Source organism: Mobula birostris, chromosome 14 (genome assembly GCF_030028105.1).
Source record: "Mobula birostris isolate sMobBir1 chromosome 14, sMobBir1.hap1, whole genome shotgun sequence".
Taxonomy (NCBI): domain Eukaryota; kingdom Metazoa; phylum Chordata; class Chondrichthyes; order Myliobatiformes; family Myliobatidae; genus Mobula; species Mobula birostris.
In genome coordinates, this window is record NC_092383.1 from 33,307,876 (window position 1) to 33,330,749 (window position 22,874).

The 22,874-nt window shown below is 40.9% G+C and overlaps 2 protein-coding genes across 6 annotated transcripts in view; one reads left to right on the forward strand and one right to left on the reverse strand.

The window, feature by feature from the left end:
• saxo2 (stabilizer of axonemal microtubules 2) overlaps positions 1-16,921 on the reverse strand; it is a 43,647-nt gene extending 26,726 nt beyond the window's left edge. For both annotated transcript variants that reach the window (XM_072278347.1, XM_072278346.1), the window contains exons 1-2: positions 16,716-16,921; positions 6,366-6,545 (exon numbers count right to left, since the gene is read on the reverse strand). In XM_072278347.1, the coding sequence (XP_072134448.1) occupies positions 6,366-6,471 (106 nt within the window). In that variant the 5' untranslated portion in view covers positions 6,472-6,545; positions 16,716-16,921. The remainder of the gene's footprint in view (positions 1-6,365; positions 6,546-16,715) is intronic.
• Positions 15,483-22,874, forward strand: part of efl1 (elongation factor like GTPase 1) — a 299,478-nt gene continuing 292,086 nt past the window's right edge. For 2 of the 4 annotated variants that reach the window (XM_072278342.1, XM_072278345.1), the window contains exon 1: positions 16,950-17,011. The gene's annotated coding sequence lies outside the window, so the exon portion shown is untranslated. Of the gene's footprint in view, positions 15,500-16,914; positions 17,012-22,874 lie in introns of those variants that run through there. The other 2 variants (XM_072278343.1, XM_072278344.1) reach the window with 2 other exon arrangements.

Below are 22,874 nucleotides of genomic sequence, written 5' to 3' on the forward strand. Positions count from 1 at the left end.
CTACTGATTTAGAGATAAGACCATGTATGATCGAATGTGTGAGTGATTGAAAGAGTTAACACAACGAGTAAAGTCTTTTACTAATCAAAAGAAACTTTCAATGAACTATATAAACTACAAGATGGGGCAGTAAAAAGACAAGTGTTAATTTTTGCATTAACTGAATGAGCAAAAGAACAAAAGGAATTCAATGGAAGTAACACATGCAAAATGCTGGAGGAACTTGTGTTTGTGTATGTTGTTCTGGATTTCCAGCATCTGCAGAATCTCTTGTATTTTTACTTCAATCAAAGTGCATTGTCCGGGGATCAGAAACAAAGTAAAATGATACAAGAAAGTGCAGCCACAACTTCAAGTGGATGGCCTTGCTAGTGCTGCTTCCAGTGATGCTGCTAGTGACGCTACTGCTGGCACTCAACCCAGGGAAACACATACTTCTGAAGCTTTGCCTGAGAAATTACAGCTCACATTGAACAATCTCTTCATGCAGTGCCACCATCCGAACTCCAGAGAACTGTAGCCTAATTCAAACAGTTCTCCGAGACAGCGTCACCATTTAACTCTGAAGAATGGACATGGCATGGACTCTACAGTGAGAATGAGTGACGAAACAATAGGATTAACAGCTACAGAACAACTTACTCCAATAAAGACCAAGGTAGTGAAAACACACAGGACTGAAGATGAAATATTGCTAATCAATGTATTGACAAGCTCGTGGCAGATTTATCAACTATTGCATAACCACTCAACAATTTGCTGAAGTGCTCAGATGACCCTGTGACTCTGAATGATGAACAACTGGAAGCATTTTAAACTCTAAAGGCGACATTGTGTACTGCAATTGCATTAAGAATCGCTGATACAGGTAAACTATTTGCCCTGTATATGTTAACAAGAAACACACAATGGCAGTTCTAATTCATGAACATGGAGATCAACAGCGTCCTCTTAGTCTGCCAAAGGTCTGATTCTGCACACTGATGGCTCCTCAACGATTAAGACAGAAATTTGAATGGCTGGATGGGCAGTTGTTTCTGGCACTGAAGTGCTGGCAACAGGAAGCACGGCTCCTGGTATCTCTGCACAATGGGCAGAACTAAAAGCTTTTATTGAAGCCTGTAAGTTGGTAGAAGGAAGATCAGCTAAAACCTATACTGATTTTCAGTATCCATTTGCAGTTGTTCATGATTTTGGAAAATCATGGACACAAAGGGGATTTCGTACAGCTGTAGGAACCCTTATCAAGAATGGCCAACTAGCACAAGAACTTATGGATGTTATACAACTGCCATCTGAAGTTGCTATATTAAGATGTAATAGCCACTCCAAAATGACTGCAATGGAAAGCCATGGATATGTACTTGGGGACAAATTTGCAAATAAGGCAACATGGGAGGAAATGAAAGTAAAATAAATACCAGGAACATTTATAGTGAACCCAAAACTGGGATTATGGAAAAGAAGTTGAACTCTGTATCACAGACAAACATACAAGATATTCAAGAGATGTAAGCTCAATATTCTCCACAAGAAAAGTGGTTCTGGATGGAGAATGGTGGGAAGTTATGTTGTGATGGAGTATGGAGATATACTAGCTATAGACTAGTTGCCCTAAGTACGTTGCTTCCTTATCTGGTACAATAAACACACTCCCTAGGACACATTGGAGTGCAAAAGATGATCAACAGATGATCACCACTAGATTCTCCCTGTGGTGGTGAAATCTGACGTACAGGGCACAAGCTCAACAAATACTGAAAGATGCATGACGTGGCAGAAAACGAATCCTGGAAGAGTGGAAAAGCTACCGCAATTAAGTGCTCCTGCTATACCCGATCCATTTTTACACTTAAAGTGGACTATATTTCTTTAGAAAGTGTCGAGGATGCTCAGACGTACTAGTAATAATGGACAAGTTTTCAAGGTGGGTGGAAGCTATTCCAGCAAGGAAAGCCCCTGGCACACACACAGCAAAAATTTTGACCAAGGGCTATATTCCTAGATGGGGATTGCCGTGTTGCATTGATTCAGGTCAAAGAACACATTTCACTGGGAGTGTTTGTCAGGAATTATGTCTTGAATGGTCTTTAAGTTGTCCATATCACCCAAAGTCACCAGGACAGGTCAAACGAATGATTGGAACCATCAAACAATGATTGACTAAATATCATAAGAGAGGTATACCATGGCCTACTATAGTCTTGTGTAGCTTCAGAGCAACCTCAAACATTAAAATTAAACTAAGTCCATTCGAGGTGTCACAACCAGGAGCCCTTGATCTCAGAGAAGCTGATGTACACATTATGGCAGACAATATAGTTAACTACTGTGTGAAATTAACCCAGACTGTCCGGTCTACTTCTCAACAGGTTTCTGCCGCTAGGAGTGATCCAACAGAAGGACACACTCTGATTTCTGGTGAGTGGGTCCTGATTAAGAAACCACATAAGGAACCATTGGGAGCAGAGTGGGAAGGTCCATATCAAGTACTGTTAATTACATACTTGGTGTGAAAGTAGAAGTAAAAATAAGTGGATACACAGCAGGCACTGCAAGCAAGCAGAAGTGACACCTTGCAAGGACAATAAGCACTGTGGTTAATGTGCTAGTAACCTTTTGGTCACGGTTCCCACACTGTTGGGCTACAGTAAGCAAATCACTAACCAGCCAAGGACTTCAAGTAAGTTGACAACTACTGAACATTATGAAGTTTATTCTAATATTTTTATATTGTCATATTTTTGCCAATTTTCCTTACTTATAATGTGCCAGTTGAGATGATTCATAATGTATACTTGCAAGTATCAGATGAATTTACTGATGCTGTTAATGACTCTAGCTGTTGGGTATATCAGTATATACTGCACACTTTAAAATATTCACGGATGCTAGGCATTCCTACAGATCCAGAATAAACATTGCCCTCTTTATTAAACATTCCAGCAATGGCAATGTTGACATTATGCCTATAATTCATTATTAAGGAAATATAAATACACTGATCATGCCCCCACATATTGTCTTAAACTGGATCATTTATGTAAATATTATCAGAATGATTTAGGGAATATCATATCTAACCAAATTTATGTCTTATTCTGGGAAATATCCACATCTAATATTCATGACAAGGCTATTAAATATTTTCATATGTTCACTAAAAAAGCTACCTTTAGCTTGGTTTCCATTCCGGTAGACAAAGTTTATACATTTACACTACATGCTGTTCTAAATGGGGTAATGACTCTGGAATTTTTATTGACGATCAGAAATATATTACAATTCAATAAAGCTTCTGTCAAGTAATAAGGAACGGTCCAAGTTCATGGAAAAATACACATTTTAAGTGCAGAAAATGAGCCTATACTTCTCTTCCATGTAATTGGTAAGACTTTGTTATTTAGGGTGTGTTTTTCCTGTCATGAGACATACGCACACCTTACCTTTACCTCCTGAGTTCAGGAGTAAACAAGACATTTCAGAAGGAGATAGCTTAATTTTATTCCTATTTTATGATGATGCAAGGAGTATAAGGAATATTGCTGCAGCCACAGAAAGAGTAAGCAATGACACTGCTGAAGCCTTGGAAAATATAACAGAAATGTCACCATGTGTAAGATGGTCCTTCAAAATCATACGGCATTAGATCTGCCCTTAACAGTTGCGGGGGGGGGGCGGTGGACGTGTGCAGTTATAGGCAAGGAGTGTTGTACTTGCAGTCCGAAGATACAACTAATTTGGTTGATCACATTCGTAAAGAAGCAGTTTAAAATATATAATCTGATGGATGGGATTTCTTTGGTTGGATCGTTTAAGTCTCAAAAGCTCGATATTGTGTCATATTTTTCATACTTAAATGCCTTATAATAAATTACATATTTTTATTTGTTTAAAGGTGATTATTAAGAGTATACTTCAAATTCAGGTATGTGTGCCTATCAATCTGCTTAACCATGACATAATCTTATAAATACTTCAAAGAAAAGGGATGTATGGGGTGTCCGGGGAGGAGTAGCACCTCTGGTGAAGGAGCTTGTTGTGTCCATTCCAGGGCAGCTCACTCACCTTTGGTCCCCACTGGACATTCACCTCTCACCTGTTGCTCCAAGAAGTTGTGGGCATGTGACAGCAGCCACACCCTGGTACACCTCTTCAACAGGCGAGCCAACAGCTTCATACCCTTGGTGAGAAAAGGGTATGCTTGCCATAGCATGTGAAGTCAGCTCTGGTGGACTGGGCAGATGAGATCTACAGTGAGATCCAATGGCTAGGAAGGTGGTACTGCAATGCTCCGTGGAGGGTGAAGGGGATGACAAGGCACAGAAGATGTCATGGTCATCCACTGTAATTAAGGAAGACCCCAGTTTGTGATAGTTGTTTGTACCACTGGACCCGGACCTCAGAAGTCAAGGGAGTGGAACTGCTCAAGTGCAAAGGCTTTTCCACTTTAAAAACTCTCCCGTACTTTCCCTTTGAAACTTACGGTATCTATGTTACATATGACATAATAATAAAAAAAACTATTTAAGTAGTTTCTTTATTATTATGTTGTAGGTTACATAGATACCACATGTTTTTTTGCCTCTGAATTTTCAGATGTAATGAATCTAAACGTGTGACTTACAGCGGGGGGGGGGGTGGATTGCTGAATCTGACTGTTTAATTCTCAGGTTAGACTGTTTAATTGTTATTTTCTTTGTAGTGTTACAGTTAATTGGTTGTATTTTGTACAGCTACTTATATAAAATAACCACATTATGATTCCTGGTGGCTATAGTATGCAATTAACTGTTTAATATGCCTCTTGCTGCTATACAAAGTAGAGTTCTGGAAATATCTAAGTGTTTTTTTGTTCTGCATTAGGTGAATAACTGATTTTCATTGGTTACCTTGGTACTGCAGTAATGAATAAGTATTCCTAATTGATGTATTCTTATCTATTGATTTGCATGAAATTTTCCTTATCAGTAGTATAAAAATAGTTGTTTTGTGTTTGACACCATCTTTAATCTTAGCTTTCCTATCACTGTCTGCTTGGTTTTCTTCTGTTCTGTCAATTTTTAATAAAACAATTGCAAAGCAACAAGTTTTGTGACTTGCTCCTGACTTCCAAAAGAAACTTGGATTAAACACCAGAATCCAACACCGGTAATGACCTGATATTCCTGCCTATACACTTGCACTTCCATTTCATCTCAGCCCTGTGGGAATTCCCCAAATCCCTGGATTCTAAATTCTCATCACATTTATTGATTTCAGGTATATCAAGATTGGCTCTACTGAATCTTGGAGACCACCCACACATCTGTGGAGCAGTTCATCTTCACTGTGGATTGAATTGCAGCTGTGGTTTGGTACCATAGTCAGCACCACCAAGATGTGAAAAATGTTATTCTTTAGTGCTGGTTGATTATAAATGAGGATCTAATGCTCATGGGATAATTTGTGCTGAAAACAGGCTAGGCAGAAATTAAATGCAATTCATATTCAAATACATACATGCTCTTGAAAAAGCCATGGACATGAAAACAACATACCTCTGGCACTGGAACGAAAGGCACAAAACCCCCAGCAGCATCAGTGTAGCACATTCTTAATGGCTTAGAAATTTTCTAGCCAAGCTCTCTGATGAAGAATTTGTACTAATTGTTCATGACTGTTGCATCAATACAGTATTCCAAAATCTTGACACTTGTTATACCTTCTGATAGTTCATCTAACTTGTGTTGAATGCAAGATTGTAAAATTCTCCACACATTGTTAAAAGTCATTTAAACCTTAAGCACCTACAAAGTGTGCTGTTTTTCTCACAGTTCCTACTAATGTTCACTTATCATGAAAGACTACAAGAACTCCAAACAGATTATTTCTAAATGGATTGCCTGCATTCTTGACCATTTGGCATTCTTATATTTAATTTCTGCTTTCAATAGAAGATAAGAGAAAAAATTGTGTTATCGATTTCAATTTCTACATTACTCATCTAAAAATGAACCCCACTAATTTAAAACCTGTGAGAGAAACCAAACAAAAATGACAAAATAGTCTTTAAATCTACCATTGATAAATGGCCAAAGAAGTTTTAACAAATGATTCTCATGCGAGGAATGTTACTGGAGACAATTTCCGCCTTGTATATAAAATTAATTATTTTGAATTAATGTCCAAATACAAGGACTTGATGAATGTGCATGAATACATCACTGAATCATGCACTTATTGTAATGACAAATCTCTGTCATGTTAATACCATAAATATAGCAGCACAAATAACAGAATCAATGGAAAAATAGCTAAACAATTACATTTTTATGCCTGTATATGCCTTTCAGATATCCAAACTATTGTTTTAAGACATTTACTTAAATGTTGAGTTGCCGTCCATTTTGACACGATTACACAGATATTCTGTCTTTGGCTTAAAGCTGCCGGGAGGCTTGATATCACCATATGGAGGGTATTTCTCATGGTATTCAGTCAATAGGCAAGGCTCCAGTGCCTTGTCGAATAGTCTTGTTGGCAAGTGTGGACAATGATGTCGTCTGTTAAATAAAAAGGACATAATATTGACTGATGAGTACGCATTTTTTGACAGTGATCAAGAGAAAGAACAAAATAAATTCAATACAAGCATCTATGTTTATATATTACAATACTGCCACATAGTGGTGCAGAATACAGTCTTAAAATTACTTTGGAAATTGATTAAAGCAGAGAAACTAACAATTCAGATTAAATTAAAAAGAGCTTTTGATAACAGAGCAAAGAAAAAATGTAAGTAAACACACATATGTTAACAGTAACTTGTAGTGTCCGGCTCATACTGTCGAATTATGGGACAGAGCTATCTTAACAAATTGTACATGCTATGCACAATGGAAATGATATAACAAAAACTGATCAGTATCAACAGTAGACAAGTAACTTCCCCAAGTTAGTTCTTTTGAATGAGAACTTTTTGTTAATAGTTTGATGCATAACATTGCTTTAGTAAATACAATATATGCAGTTAATTACATTTGATAATCTGTAAGAATATGTCATGTTTCATTTCCAAAACAGTCACCTTTTTTGTTCCTAGCACTCATAATTGTACCCTGCTTTATAAAGGCTGCCAAACTTTTGAGGTAAAATTTTAATGCACCATCCCTTAGTCTATTGCTGGGACTGCAAGTTGCAAAATTATATTCTGCTGGATAAAAAAATGCAACATTAGTACAATAGTCCAAGAATGACACACAGAAAAACATACTCCTTTCAGGAATGACTGACATTTATTATACCTTTAAATAGGACTGTTATAAAATAAATTACAACAAAAATGTGTTAATATCAGAAACAGAAACAGAAGTAGCCAATTTGGCTTCTTTAATCTACTCCACCATTCAATAAGACCTTTCATTTAGCACCACTTTCTTGTACTAATCCCATATTCCTCAATATCCTTATCATCAAAATTCTATTAATTTCTGCCTAGGATAGACATAGTAAGCCTCTACAACCACACTTGATAGGGAATTCCAAAGATTCACTGCCCTGTTAAGAAATTTCTTCTCATCTTAGTCTTATGGAGTCAACATCTTTTTTTGAGACTGTTTCGCCTGATTTTAAAACAATTATTAGGGGAAAACAGCATTCCCTGCATCTATACTGTCAAGCCCTGCAAGACTTTTGTATTTTGAATGAAAGGAAGATAGCCAATTTAAGATCCGGTTGAAAGATCTGCAAGACTTCAGTCTGTTTGGAATCCTCCAATGAAGCCAACTATTGAATGCTTGTCATTTGATCAGTCATTTCCTTGGTTAAGATAAGTGGTTTGATTTCCTTCTGGGCTTTCTCCAGGTTTCCACTTCGGTTCCATGATGCCTGATCCTCGACTCAAGTTGTGATTGTCCAAACCCACATCTTATACTCTAGGTCCTTTTTCGGATTCCATTGAGAACCGCTGTCTTAATATCTCTCTCACCATAGTGGAAGATTGTACATGCATGCTTGGGCTTCTCAATCAACTCTTCTGTTTACTAAGTATAACTTCACAGTTATGGGGTTTATGATGATTACACGCAGACAATTCCAACATGAGAAAAATTGTTTCCCTACAATTTTGCAAGAAGTTGCCATGGTTCAGGGCACAGCAACAAGTTAGACTGAATTCTCACCATCAGCCTATGGACTCCATCTCAACCATGAAGCTTTGCCCCACATAGTCTTATCTGCAGGATACAAATTCCTATTCAACATGATTCTTTTAGAATTGTATTTACAAAGAAGTGAAATACAATCCTTGCTATATTTTGGATAGATAGACATAATTCTTAAAAATCAAAATTTAAATAATTTATCTGACTTTTTTAAGTTCTAATGTTTCTATGGTACAGATAGGCAAAAAGATTATTAGTTGGCTTTTTTAAAAAACTTATTCCTTTTTAAGGATGTTGGTATCCTTGGTTAGACAGCAGCTATTCCAAAGCAACAAATGCCCATGAGAAAATGGAGGTGAACTAGCTTCTTGAAATGCTAATGTTAGTCTGTTGAACATGTTATTGGGCAAGAGGTTATAGGATTTAAAGACACTACTGTATATTTTTTTTCGGGCAAGTGAGGCTCATCAGCCTTGGATGGCAGCCTGCCTAGAAGGAAAACTCTGATTTTAATCCTCTGCTGCCTTGTGGCCACACCCACCCATGGGAAAGGCTTCGGGAGTAAACCCCTAGAAAGAAATCTGGAGCCAGAGTCCCTTAGACAGTTTGATGTTGTTTACAACCTCACTCTGGCACCTCTGCAACAACACTGGTGCCTAGCTGTATTGACACTTGTTCTTCCCTTGGACTACAACAGCAACGTGGAGGGGGGGAACCTGCTGCATGGGCAACAGCCGGTTCTTCAAATTTTCCTGCCCTGGAGAGGACACAGTCCACCAGACATGCAAGCCCATGATCCCTTGGGATCGACAGCTGCCCACTACGACCATATATTTCCAAACCAGGATATAGTGTGATTTTATTGAGAACCTTCAGATGCTGGTGCACCTGTGCAGGTGTTGTCCTTTTCTTTTTTGGTTGTAGGATTGCAGATTTGGGAGGTGCTCTTGGAATAACCTAACAAGTAAATGCACTACAATTTTTAGATGTTAAACACAATAGCTATAGAGCTCTGGTGGTGGAGGAAACAGATGTTATCGGTAGGGTAAAACTAACTATGCTGTTCTGATGGTGTTGAGTTTCTTGAATAGTTGGAAATCAAATGAAAAATATTCCATTATACTCCTGATGTAACTTGATGAGATTAGAAAAATGTTTAGTGTCGCTCACTTCAGGATTCCCTGGCCTGTTCTATTTATTTTGTAGCTGCACTATTTATGTTGCTGGTTCAGATGCATTTCTGGTGAATGATGATTTGTGATTGGATGTAAATAAACCAAAACTTGATTCTGTAACGCAAGTGCTTCTGAGTGGAATAAAAGTTATTGATAAAATGTTCCTCTCAATCTATAACCATTTTATGGCTTGTATTTCTCTTGGTCTCTTTATATTTCACCATTCTTTATGTCTTTAAATCTCTCAATATGATCTTATTGCCAATACTGAATTTCTAGCTTATACTATTTTTTTTCTAAAGAAGATACAGCAAGCAAGTTTTGAGTTTTAACAATTTGAGGGACCAAGTTTTAGTGAACAGCATTTATTGCTTTTAGTTAAAAGAAATGCATTAAGTTGGTGGAAGCCTTGAGGATGGTGCTGGGAACAGTCAACTTGCGAGGATTAAGTGATGGGCAATGGGCTAAGATATGCCAAGGAAAGATTAAGGCCTATACTGGTGGTAAGAATTGCTGATGGAGATGGTATGGAATCTGTGACCACTTGAGCAAGGCTCAGGTTTGGCAGGTAACAAGTACTCAAACAAGAGAAAATCTGCAGATGCTGGAAATCCATACTGCAGGAATCCACACAAACAAAATGCAGGAGGTCCAAGACCCTTTTGTAGGACTCAACATTTCAGGCTGAGACCCTTCGGCAGGACTTGACGTTTCAGCCCAAAACATCGACTGTACTTTTTTCCATTGATGCTGCCTGGCCTGCTGAGGCAACAGGTTCTTTTGTGGCTTAGTTGAAGCATAGAGAGAGACTTCATGATGTCAGTATCAGGTCATGATGTTTCTCCCCTAACTTAAAGTATGTTGCAGATACCTGATCCCACTTTCTAAATAGTTAGGTGTCTGGATACTGAAGGATTCTTAGAACTCCTGAATCTGCTCGCTGGCAGAAGACGGGAGGGTAAAGGAAATAAATCTGAGCTTGTAAGTGTTATCATTGTCTTTTTTGTACACACAGAAGATTACAAAATAGTTTTGTCTACTCATAGCTTCCAGGGAACACTATAGCAACCAAACATTAAAACAACATATAACATCTTTGCCACACACTTAGTACCACTGATTTCTTAATAGTCAAATTATTTTCAAAATGTCACAGGTAAAGGTACTTCTACAAATTAGACTTTCCACTTTGCGTGACACTAGCAAATGACATTCAAACTACAACAATTAACTTATTCATTTTATGGAGCAATTTTCTGCTCAATTTCTTTCGACAGGCACAAAAATAAAATCTTATGCAAATCACATAATGAGGCAATACTTCAAATACAATTATTTTTATTGTATCTCTAAATATTAGTTGTTAAGACTATCATTTATCAATAGAATTAAAAATAGGTGAAATCAGGTGAAAAATAATCAGAACATCAAGTTTACTCTCTATGAATAAACCAATTTCAATAAACTGAAATGAATTTATAAATAATTTATACGTAACCTACAAGTTCCTTTGATGTATTAATTTTTAAAATATATTTAATACTTAAAAGCTTTGTGCCTATCAGTTAAGTATCTCTGTGACTAAAAACAATTTTATGAACCTCCCTTAAAGATTGCATATGGAAGTGGTCAGCATTTTTAAATGTTTAGCTCTAGTAATAATATTTAATTGGATCCTAAGAGCTTTGGAACAGCCTCCACATTGCAATATAGCCCTCCCTTAAAGCAACAAGTGCAACTTGCACTTGATTCAAACCACTCAGTAATTCTGTACACAACAGAAGTCTTGTAGCCACCTAACCTGATACTGGACCTTGCACCCTAATAGTCATAGAGTTACTGCAGTTTTACATCCTCCATCAACTTCTGCACACTAGATTCAAATGATATTTCCTCTCTCCGGCAAACTGATCTTGTTTCATTGCTTGTGGATTCCTGTAGTGGCACAGTTGTTCTGAACCTTTCAAAAACACCGTCCTTGAATTCAACTGGCTCAATCCAATCTATATTCGTAGTTGCTGGTATGGCCCGTGGTCCGTGACCACACATGATGCTGGATACTGGACCCATCTGTCCTCATCTTCTTCATAATTCAGTGTCCCTCCTCCATGGTAACCAAAACGCTTTAGTGAACAATTGTTAGAAAAAAAAGTTTATGCTGTGAGTAAAATTGACAATTCAGAGACCTGTGGGGCTGCACAACAAGTGGAGCTGCTGCCTTATAGCTCCAGTGACCCTGTTGTCTGTGTGGAGTTTGTATGTTCTCCCAGTAACCTCACTGGTTTTCCCCAGGGCATTAGTTTCATCATAGGTGCTAAAGGCACGCAGGTTACTGTATAAATTGACTATTATGTAGGGGCGTTAGTGACAACATGGGTTAATAAAATTGTTTTGGGTATTTGATGGTTACTATTGATTCAGTGGGCTGATGGGCTTGTTTCCATGCTGTAGAAGTAAAAAATGTAATACTTATGGTGCTTCTGCACCAATGAAAAGACAGATTAAACGAGGTCGTTTACATATCAAAGACCGAAGGCTCCTAGGGAACGATTAATTTTGAGACTGCCAGAGGTATCATGATTTCAAATTAACACATACTGATGGGTCCTGATGAAGGGTCTCAACTGAAACACCAACTGTCTTTTCCTATCCATGGGTGCTACCTGACCTGCTGAGTTCCACTAGCACTTTGTATGTGTTACTCTGGATTTCCAGCATCTACAGAATCTCTTGTGTTTATCATACCGTCAAAATTACTTTAAAAGTAGAATAGTTATCTCCTAGTTTTTTGTTTATAGATCTTAGAAAGGAACCATAAAAAATATTCATTCACCAATAGGTTCTGAATGATTTCAGGATATACCAAAGGAAACTTATTTGGTTCTTGTTACAAGTAATTATTGTTTGCCTTAAGCACACACCTACACTTGTCAGCAGTAGAACAAAAGATTTTGTGTCACTCAGTTCTTCTGCTACTTTTACAAACAATACAATGCCCGGTACCAAAGGAGTTTTAAATGAGTTCTTTGTCAACAAAATAAGAAATAAACTTTTGGAAACGCAAACACGAGAAAATCTGCAGATGCTGGAATTTCAAGCAACACACATAAAAGTTGCTGGTGAATGTGACAGGCCAGGCAGCATCTACAGGAAGAGGTACAGTCGACGTTTCCGGCCGAGACCCTTTGTCAGGACTAACTGAAGGAAGAACTAGTGAGAGATTTGAAAGTGGGAGGGGGAGGGGGAGATCCAGAATGATAGGAGAAGACAGGAGGGGGAGGGATGGAGCCAAGAGCTGGACAGTTGATTGGCAAAAGGGATATGAGAGGATCATGGGACAGGAGGCCTAGGGAGAAAGAAAGGGGGAGGGGTGAAGCCCAGAGGATGGGCAAGGGGTATAGTGAGAGGGACAGAGGGAGAAAAAGGAGAGAGAGAAAAAGAATATATATACATACACACACACATATAATAATAATAAATATTATGGGGTACGAGGGGGAGGAGGGGCATTAACAGAAGTTAGAGGAGTGAATGTTCATGCCATCAGGTATCCAGTGCTCCCAATGTGCCCTTCTATATATTGGCCAACTGAACACCTACGCTCTGTCTGCCAGAGAAAGCAGGATCTCCCAGTGGCCACACATTTTAATTCCACGTCCCATTCCCAATCCCATTCTGGTATGTCTATCCACGGCCTCCTCTACTGTCAAGATGAAGCCACACTCAGGTTGGAGGAACAACACCTTATATTCTGTCTGGGTAGCCTCCAACCTGATGGCATGAACATTGACTTCTCTAACTTCTGTTAATGCCCCTCTTCCCCCTCGTACCCCATTCGTTATATATATATATATATTCTTTTTCTCTCTCTCCTTTTTCTCCCTCTGTCCCTGTCACTGTACTCTTTGCCCATCCTCTGGGCTTCACCCCCTCCCTCTTTCTTTCCCCCTAGGCCTCCTGTCCCATGATCCTCTCATATCCTTTGTGTCAATCACCTGTCCAGTTCTTTGCTCCATCCCTCCCCCTCCTGTCTTCTCCTATCATTTTGGATCTCCCCCTCCCCCTCCCACTTTCAAATCTCTTACTAGCTCTTCTTTCAGTTTGTCCTGACGAAGGGTCTTGGCCCGAAACGTCAACTGCATCTCTTCCTAGAAATGCTGCCTGGCCTGCTGCGTTCACCAGCAACCTTTATGTGTGTTGCAATAAACTTTTGGATGCTGTATCTTTTATCAAGAAGGCAAAAATACTTCCTATTCAAATTTAAAACAAAATTGTACGTGGTGATATCAGCCAGCATATACAAGGTAATGCAAAGAAAAGTTTTGATGGATTAATAAGTTACACATCTAAAATATTTTCAGTTTTCTAGTTTACAATTATGCATTTTTCCTAATTTTGTTAGGCTACAACCAAATTGTTCCATTGTTATGATCATAACAGTCATTACGTTTTGATTTCAGAAATGTCAACAATGGATCCACATGGCACACACTCACATTAATGCAAGTATTATTTTATATTTCTTTGTACATCAAATTAAATAAAAGCAAAACAACTTTATTTTCAAGTCAAATATTTATCATCAAAATTATTCTGATACAACAATTTCAATTTCAGAAAAAAAATTTAGATCCAAATTCTGAAATGTGTTTTTGGGCTAGTGTCTCAAATAAGGTACAAACGAGTACTTTCAAAAGAATTGTAATGAAGCAAGGCAAAACCTTGGTGGGTAAAAGAAATGGTATAATTACATCCATCACCAAGAAAGGACAAAAATGGAGAGCTATGTGGGAAGGAAGGGTTAAATTGATCTTAGGGTAGGTTAAGGGTCAACAGAACCTCATGGGACAAAGAGCCTGTAATGTTTCTATGTTCCATGTTCTAAAAGTCTTGGAAGCACTCACATGCAGACTCATCTACCTTAAGTTTTGGGTTTATAAACTACATTCAGTAAGTTTTTCATTACCTGTAAGTGCAATAATAGATTATTAAGTATATTTGAAGTGCAGTCACTATTGTAAAGGTAGAAAGAGCAAATGCAGTTTTAGACACCCTACACACTAACACAACATGATTAGACAATTTGTTTCACTGATGTTAGTTAAGGAATGGCCAAGTTTGAGACATCTCTGTTCTTTCTTTAGCACTTTACTGTATATGATAGAACAGCACATCACAGGTATAAGCCCACTGTGTTGGTGCCAGCTATGAGGCCAGTCTAACTCAGCCCATCTGCCTGCATATGGTTTGTATCCCTCTATTCCCTGCCCGTTCATGTGTCTGTCTAAATTCTTAACTGTTGCTATTGAATCTTCTTCTACCATCTCTACCAACACCTATCACTTTTTGTGTAAAAAAAAAACTTGCATTACTGTACACATCTTCAGGCATTCCCCATCCCACCTTAAACACATGTCCTCTTGCATTTGACATTTCCAGTCTGGAAAAACATTTGACTACATATCCTGTTCATGTTGCTCATATGTACTTCAATCAGATTACCCCTTAGCCTCAGGTGATCCAGTAAAATCAGTCCACGTTTTTCCAAATCCAACTATCAGCCAATACTTTCCTAAGGATCCTGCCATATGCTGAACACTTTTCCTTTTTCAGTTGATCACCCAAAATGTAACATCTCACACTTGTCCATATTACATTGCATTTGTCATTTCTCCACCCATATCCCCAACTGTATCCTAGACATCAGAAAATCTGCTGATGCTGGAAATCCAAAGCAACACATACTAGATGCTGGAGGAACTCAGCAGTTCAGGCAACATCTACGGAAAAAGAGTAAAGAGACCACATTTCAGGCTGGGACCCATCATCAGGACTCATATCCTGCTAACAACACACACAAAATGCTGGAGGAACTTAGCAGGCCAGGCATCATGTATGGAAAAGAGAACAGTCGACTTTTTGGGCCGAGACCCTTCAGCAAGACTGGAGAAAAAAAGATGAGGGGTAGAATTAAAAAGTGGTTGGAGGGGAGGAAGATACAGAAGGTGATAGGTGAAACCTCAAGAAGAGAGATGAAGTAAAGAGTTGGGAAGTTGATTGGTGGAAGTGATACAGGGCGGGAGAAGGGCGAGTCTGATAGGAGAGGATAGAAAGCCATGAAAGAAAAATAAGGGGGAGGAGCACCAGAGGAAGGCGATGGGCAGACAACAAGGAGATAAGGTGAGAATGGGAAAATGGGAAGGGGAATGTTGTGTCTATGGGGGGTTATTACTGTAAGTTCGAGCAATCGATGTTCATGCCATCAGATTGGAGGCTACACAGGCAAAATATAAGGTGCGTATGGCCTCATCGAAACAGTGGAGGCGGCCATGAATAGACTATCGGAATGGGAATGGGAAATGGAATTGAAATGGGTTGTTACTGGGCGATCCCGCTTTTTCTGGCAGACCGTAGGTGCTCGGCGAAGTGGTCTCCCAACCTACGTCGGGTCTCACAGATACAGTATACAGGAGGTCAAAGCCGGAGCACCGGACACAGTATATAACCCCAACAGATTTATAGGTGGTGTCGCCTCACCCGGAAGGACTGTTTGGGGCCCTGACTGGTAGTGAGGGAGGAGGTGTAGGGGCAGGTCTGGCACTTGTTCTGCTTGCAAGGATAAGTGCCAGGAGGGAGATCAGTGGGGAGGAAGGAATGGACAAGGGAGTCGCGTACGGAGCGGTGCCTACGGAAAGCAGAAAGTGTGGGCGGGGTGGGGGGGGGGAGGGAAAGATCCCATTGGAGCTGGCGGAAGTTGCGGAGAATTATGCGCTGGACGCAGAGGCTGGTGGGGTGGTAAATCCTTTGACAACCTTCCCCACTATCCACAACGTCACCAATTTTCGTGATTGTGCAAACTTACTAATCATTCCACTTACATTTTCATCCAGATCATTAGTATATCACGAGTAATCGAGGTCGTAGATTTGATCCTAGTAGAACACCACTGGTCATAAATTTCTAGTCTCAAAAGAAGTTCTGTACCGCTACTCTATCTTCTATGACACAGCCATATTTTATATCCATCTTACTAATTCACAGTGGATCCCAATTGTCTTAATTTTCTGGACCAGAATACCTGGAGGGACCTTGGCGGGTGCTTTAATATAGATAGATAGATAGATACATAAATAGACAGACAGACAGACATATTTCATTGATCCCGAGGGAAATTAGGTCATCCTTTGATTCTTTTCAAAAATCAAAGACCTGGAGGAGGTCTAACACCTCTTTGGAAACAAACATTTCTGACAAACCAGCACGACCTGAGTAGTGCACGGTTTAGATTTGTTAGGTAGTTCTCTGGTAGTCAGTTTGAGCGACAACTTCTATGCCCTAGAGTTGACACTGTCACTCATGTTCAACATGAAGTCAAGTCCGTTCCAGCTTAACTTACCCACAATTACAAATGTCGCAGATACATTTTCGGGTCATCTTATCGGCGCGCGTTTGCTTCTATATCTGTGTGCAAAGTTTGTCAGCAGGTTAGATTCTTTGACCGGCCAGCGACAGCGGTGAGCCTGCCGGAGGGAAAAGCAGCTGGAGTCTCCGCAGCTTTATTGTGTCGGGAGCGTCTCCTGGCGAGCAATGGTCGCTAGGAAACCGCCGCGTCCCGACAACGGCGCAACGTAGCATCTACGTCAGAGGTCAGAGTTCGTCGGCCTTGGCCGGGTTGGAGCCTTCGAGGTGGAGGTGGGTACCTTCGTATTTACCTGTTGCCGGTAGTGCCCGCGCTACTTTTGTCAACATTTGGGATGTTGCTGCTTTAAACCTTCCTTGCGGTCCGGTCTCGGTCCCGGTCCCGGTCCCGGTCCCGAGAACGCTTCCATCGGGCACGACCCTCGTGGTCTGGAGCCTGGCTTACAGCCTGAGGACCTGGACCGCTCTTCGAGTCCTGTCACCACATTCTCCACGCTGGAGTCCGGGGTTCGAGGGATGCGAGGGGTCCGGTGCTGTGAAGCCGGATGGCAGGCCGTCCTGATGTCTGAAGTGTTTGTTCGTGTGGCGACCGGGAGTAGCTTGAGTCTGGCAGGTTTTGCTCCAACTTTGGGTGAGAGTGCCTGTCCCAGCTTTGGCGGTATGGCTAGATTATAGTTTAGGTCGCATCTAAATTTTGACCTTTCAAGGGATCTTCCAGAGACTAAGAGACTTGCGCCAACTTTATAGCGAACTATTTCAGGAAAATGTGGTTGTTTTTTTCGTTCCCTTGGCCATGTTGCTACTTTGCTGTTTGTGGATTTGAAATAAAATTGGCTGCCTCTTTTCCTAAACTGTAGCAGTGACTACACTTAATAACTACTACTGCAAAATGTTTTAAAATATCCTGAAGAAGTTAGTGGCTGAGGTTTCAGAGCTGATGTATATTTTAAAACTTGCAGTTAGTTCAAATATTTTAATGTTATATGTCAGTTATTTTTCACCAAGTTTGCAGACATTACAAACATAGATGAAGGGGCATGTAGACAAAAAAATCTGCAGATGCTGGAAATCCAAAGCAACACGCACACAAAATGCTGGAGGAACTGAGCAGTCCAGGCAGCGTCCATGGAAAAGAGTAAACAGTTGACGTTTTGGACTGAAACCCTTCATCAGGACTGGAAAAGAAGGATGAGAAATCAGATCAAGAAGATGGGGGAGGAGGGGAGGAAGAAGTACAAGGTGGTAGGTGATAGGTGAAACTGGGAGAGGGGTGAAGTAAGGGGCTGAGAAGCTGATAAGTGAAAGAGATAAAGGGCTGGAGAAGGGGAACCTGATAGGAGAGGGTAGAAGACCATGGAAAGAAGAGCACTAGAGTGAGGTGATGAGCAGATAAGGAGATAAGGTGAGAGAGGGAAGTGAGAATGGTGAAGGGAAGCAATTACTAGAAGTTTGAGAAATTGATGTTCATGCCATCAGGTTGGAGGCTACCCAGACAGAATGTAAGATGTTGCTCCTGCAACCTGAGTGTGGCCTCATCACAATAGTAGAGGAGGCCATGGACTGACATGTCAGAATGGGAAGGTGAATTGAAGTGGGTGGCCACCGGGAGATTCTGCATTTTCTGGCGGACGGACTGTAGGTGCTCGGCCAAGCGGTTTCCCAGTCTACATCGGGTCTCACCGATTATACAGAAGGCCACACCGGGAGCACCAGACACAGTACATGACCCCAACAGACTCGCAGATGAAGTGTCGTCTCACTTGGAAGGACAGTTTGGAGGCCTGAATGGTAGTGAGGGAGGAGGTGCAGGGGCAGGTATGGCACTTGTTCCGTTTGGAAAGGGGAAGTACCAGGAGTGAGATCAGTGGCGGATGAATGAACAAGGGAGTCATGTAGGGCGTGATCCCTGCAGAAAGTGGAGGGAGCAAAAGATGTGCTTGGTGGTGGGATCCTATTGGAGATGGTGGAAGTTATGGAGAATTATGTGCTGTCCGTTTCTGCATCCAGCACATAATTCTTCGTAACTTCCACCATCTCCAGTTTGACCTGATGGGCTGAATGGCCTAATTCTATCTTATGGGTTTGGAATTGAATTTAGATCTGATCTTGGTTAAACCTGTTCTACGAGATTTTCTTTTCCTCTGCGAAATTTTGTGTATAATTTTGGTGTGGTAAGCCAATGTGCTTGCAGTGTCCGAGGGATAGTATAGTTGATCTCCTTCATTTTCACCTTTAAGGCATAAACATTGCTTGATTTCCTATTGATTTTACAGTTCAGATGTTTTGACATCTCTGAAATTATGTTAATCCATCTGATTATTCTTCATACAGGATTAAATCTAATAATATAGAGCTGTCTACAGTTGAGCAGAAAAAAGATGTTGGACCTAGTGGGTATGAAAGGTTGTTAAGCATGTTTTGTACCCCTTGCATTTGAGTAACCTGTAAAGTATCAATTTGTTGAATAGCCATGGACATCCTTACTGAATGCTACTGAGTAGCTCAAAGAAAGGAAGATATTTTATTTGAAATTGGAGGAACTGCATACAGAGTTGAATTCTATCTGGGAACATGGCAGGAACGCATGTGTACGCTAGATACATCCCTGACATGTAGAGTGCCGTTTCTGTACTTTTGGGAAACCGGAACCTAACCAGCATAGACCATAAGGTGCAGGAGCATGAGACCGTTTCATTCATCAGGTCTGCACTGCCATTCAATCATGGCTGATTATTTTTTCAACCCCATTCTCCTGCCTTGTCCTTGTAATCCTTGCCCCTTTTATCAATCGAGAGCTTATAAATCTCTGCCTTAGATACACCCAGTGTATTCCACAGTTATCACCTTCCAGCTGGAGACATTCCTGCTCAGTTTAAAAAGCACATCCTGTTATTCTAAGGCTGTGTCCTCAGATCCTTGATTCTCCTGCTAATGACCTTTCAGTTGAAGAAGGTTTCAATGAAGCTCTTTCTCATCTTTTTGAACTTCCAAGTGCAAGCCCAGAGACAACACTCCTCATACAGTCATAGTCATACTTTATTGATCCCGGGGGAAATTGGTTTTCATTACAGTTGCACCATAAATAATTAAATAATAACAAAACCATAAATAGTTAAATAGTAATATGTAAATGATGCCAGGAAATAAGTCCAGGACCAGCCTATTGGCTCAGAGTGTCTGACCCTCCAAGGGAGGAGTTGTAAAGTTTGATGGCCACAGGCAGGAATGACTTCCTATGACTCTCCGTGTTGCATCTCGGTAGAATGAGTCTCTGGCTGAATGTACCCCTGTGCCCAACCAGTACATTATGTAGTGGATGGGAGACATTGTCCAAGATGGCATGCAACTTTGACAGCATCCTCTTTTCAGACACCACCGTCAGAGAGTCCAGTTCCATCCCCACAACGTCACTGGCCTTACAAATGAGTTTGTTGATTCTGTTGGTGTCTGCAACCCTCAGCCTGCTGCCCCAGCACACAACAGCAAACATGATCGCACTGGCCACCACAGACTGGTAGAACATCCTCAGCATCGTCCGGCAGATGTTAAAGGACCTCAGTCTCCTCAGGAAATAGAGACAGCTCTGACCCTTCTTGTAGACAGCCTCAGTGTTCTTTGACCAGTCCAGTTTATTGTCAATTCGTATCCTCAGGTATTTGTAATCCTCCTCCATGTCCACACTGACCCCCTGGATGGAAACAGGGGTCACCGGTACCTCAGGTCTACCACCAGCTCCTTAGTCTTTTTCACATTAAGCTGCATATAATTCTGCTCACACCATGTGACAAAGTTTCCTACCGTAGCCCTGTACTCGGCCTCATCTCCCTTGCTGATGCATCCAACTATGGCAGAGTCATCAGAAAACTTCTGAAGATGACAAGACTCTGTGCAGTAGTTGAAGTCCGAGGTGTAAATGATGAAGAGAAAGGGAGACAAGACAGTCCCCTCTGGAGCCCCAGTGCTGCTGATCACTCTGTCGGACACACAGTGTGCAAGCACACGTACTGTGGTCTGCCAGTCAGGTAATCAAGAATCCATGATACCAGGGAAGCATCCACCTGCATCACTGTCAGCTTCTCCCCCAGCAGAGCAGGGCGGATGGTTTTGAACACACTGGAGAAGTCAAAAAACATGACCCTCACAGTGCTCGCTGGCTTGTCCAGGTGGGCGTAGACATGGTTCAGCAGGTAAACGATGGCATCCTCCACTCCTAGTCGGGGCTGATAGGTGAACTGGAGGGGATCTAAGTGTGGCCTGACCATAGGCCGGAGCAGCTCCAGAACAAGTCTCTCCAGGGTCTTCATGATGTGGGAGGTCAATGCCACCGGTCTGTAGTCATTGAGGCCGCTGGGGCGCGGCGTCTTCGGCACAGGGATGAGACAGGACGTCTTCCACAGCACAGGAACCCTCTGGAGCCTCAGGCTCAGGTTGAAGACATGGCGAAGTACTCCATATTTCAATCCTTTTATTCCTGGGATCATTCTTGAACCTCCTATGGATCTTGTAAAGGGCCAGCACATCTTTCTTGAAATACAGAGCCCAAAATTACTCACAACATTCCAATGCTTTCGAAACATTCAGCAGTACATCCTTGCTTTTATGTTGTAGTCTTCTTGAAATGCATACTAACATTGCATTGCCTTTATTACTGACTCAACCTGAAAATGAACCTTAAGAGGCAGCATCGGCAGCACCTCAACAGATGTGTGACCCCAACAGATACACAGCCATGTGCACATGTGCTGATGGAGATGTTGTTGCCAATGACAACTGTTTGGGGTCTGCAAGTGAGCAAGTAGAGGATCCAATTGCACAAGGAGGTATTGAGGCCAATGCCTTGAAGCTTATTGATTAGTTTCGAGGGGATGATGGTATTGAATGCTGAGCTGTAGTCCACAAAGAACATCCTGACGTCTGCATTTTTGCTATCCAGATGTTCCAGGATTGAGTGAAGTGGCTTCTGCTGTGGAGTTGTTGCTCTGGTAGGCATTTTGGAGTAGATCCAAGTTACTTCTCAGGCAGGAGTTGATATGTTTCATCACCAGCCTCTCAAAGCACTTCATCAAAGTGGATGTAAGTGCTACTGGACATTAGTCATTGAGGCAAATTACCACGTTCTTTTTAGGCACAATGTAATTGAAGCCTATTTGAAGTACCTCAGACTGCCAAAGCAAGAATCATAAAGTCATAGTAAAGCGCAGCAAAGAAACTGTCCCTTTAGCCCATCTAGTCAATGCTGAACCATTTAAACTGCCTATTCCCATTAACCTGCACTGGGAAATAGCCCTTCATACCCTTACCATCCACTTACCTGTCCAAACTTCTCTTAAACGTTGAAATTGATCTCACATGCATCATTTATTCTATCAGCTCATTCCACACACTCACAAACCTCTGAGAGAAGCAGTTTCCCCTCACAATCCGCTTAAACTTTTTATCTTTCATCCTCAACCCATGACCTCTAGTCCCACCCAACCTTAGTGGAAAAAAAAAGCCTGCTTGCATTAACTCTGTCTATACCCCTCATAATTTTGTATACCTCTTTCATAACTCCTCTCAATGTTTTATGCTCCAAATAAAGTCCTAACCTGCTCAATCTTTCCTTATAACTCAGGCCCAGCAACATCCTTGTAAATGTTTCTCTATACTCTTTCAACCTTATTTACATCTTTCCTGAAGGTAGGTGAACAAAACTGCACACAATACTCTAAATTAGGCCTCACCAATGTCTTGTACAACTTCAACATAACATCCCATCTCCTCTACTCAGTCCTTTGATTTATGAAGGCCAAAGTGCTAAAAGCTCTCTTTACGATCCTATCCACCTGTGATGTCATGTTCAATGAACTATGGACCTGTATTCCCAGATCCACTTGTTCCACTTCACTGCTCGGTGCCCTACTGGTCATTGTGCAAGACCTAGCTCATTTATCTACATTAAATTCCATTTGCGGTTTTTCAGCCCATTTTCCCTGCTGGTCCGAATCCTGCTGCAAGCTTTGATAGTCTTCCTCACCTTCCACTACACCCCCAGTCTTGGTGTCATCCACACATTTGCTGATCCAGTTAATCACATTATCATGCAGAAAGTTGATACAGATGACAAACCACAACGGATTTAATACCAATCCCTGCT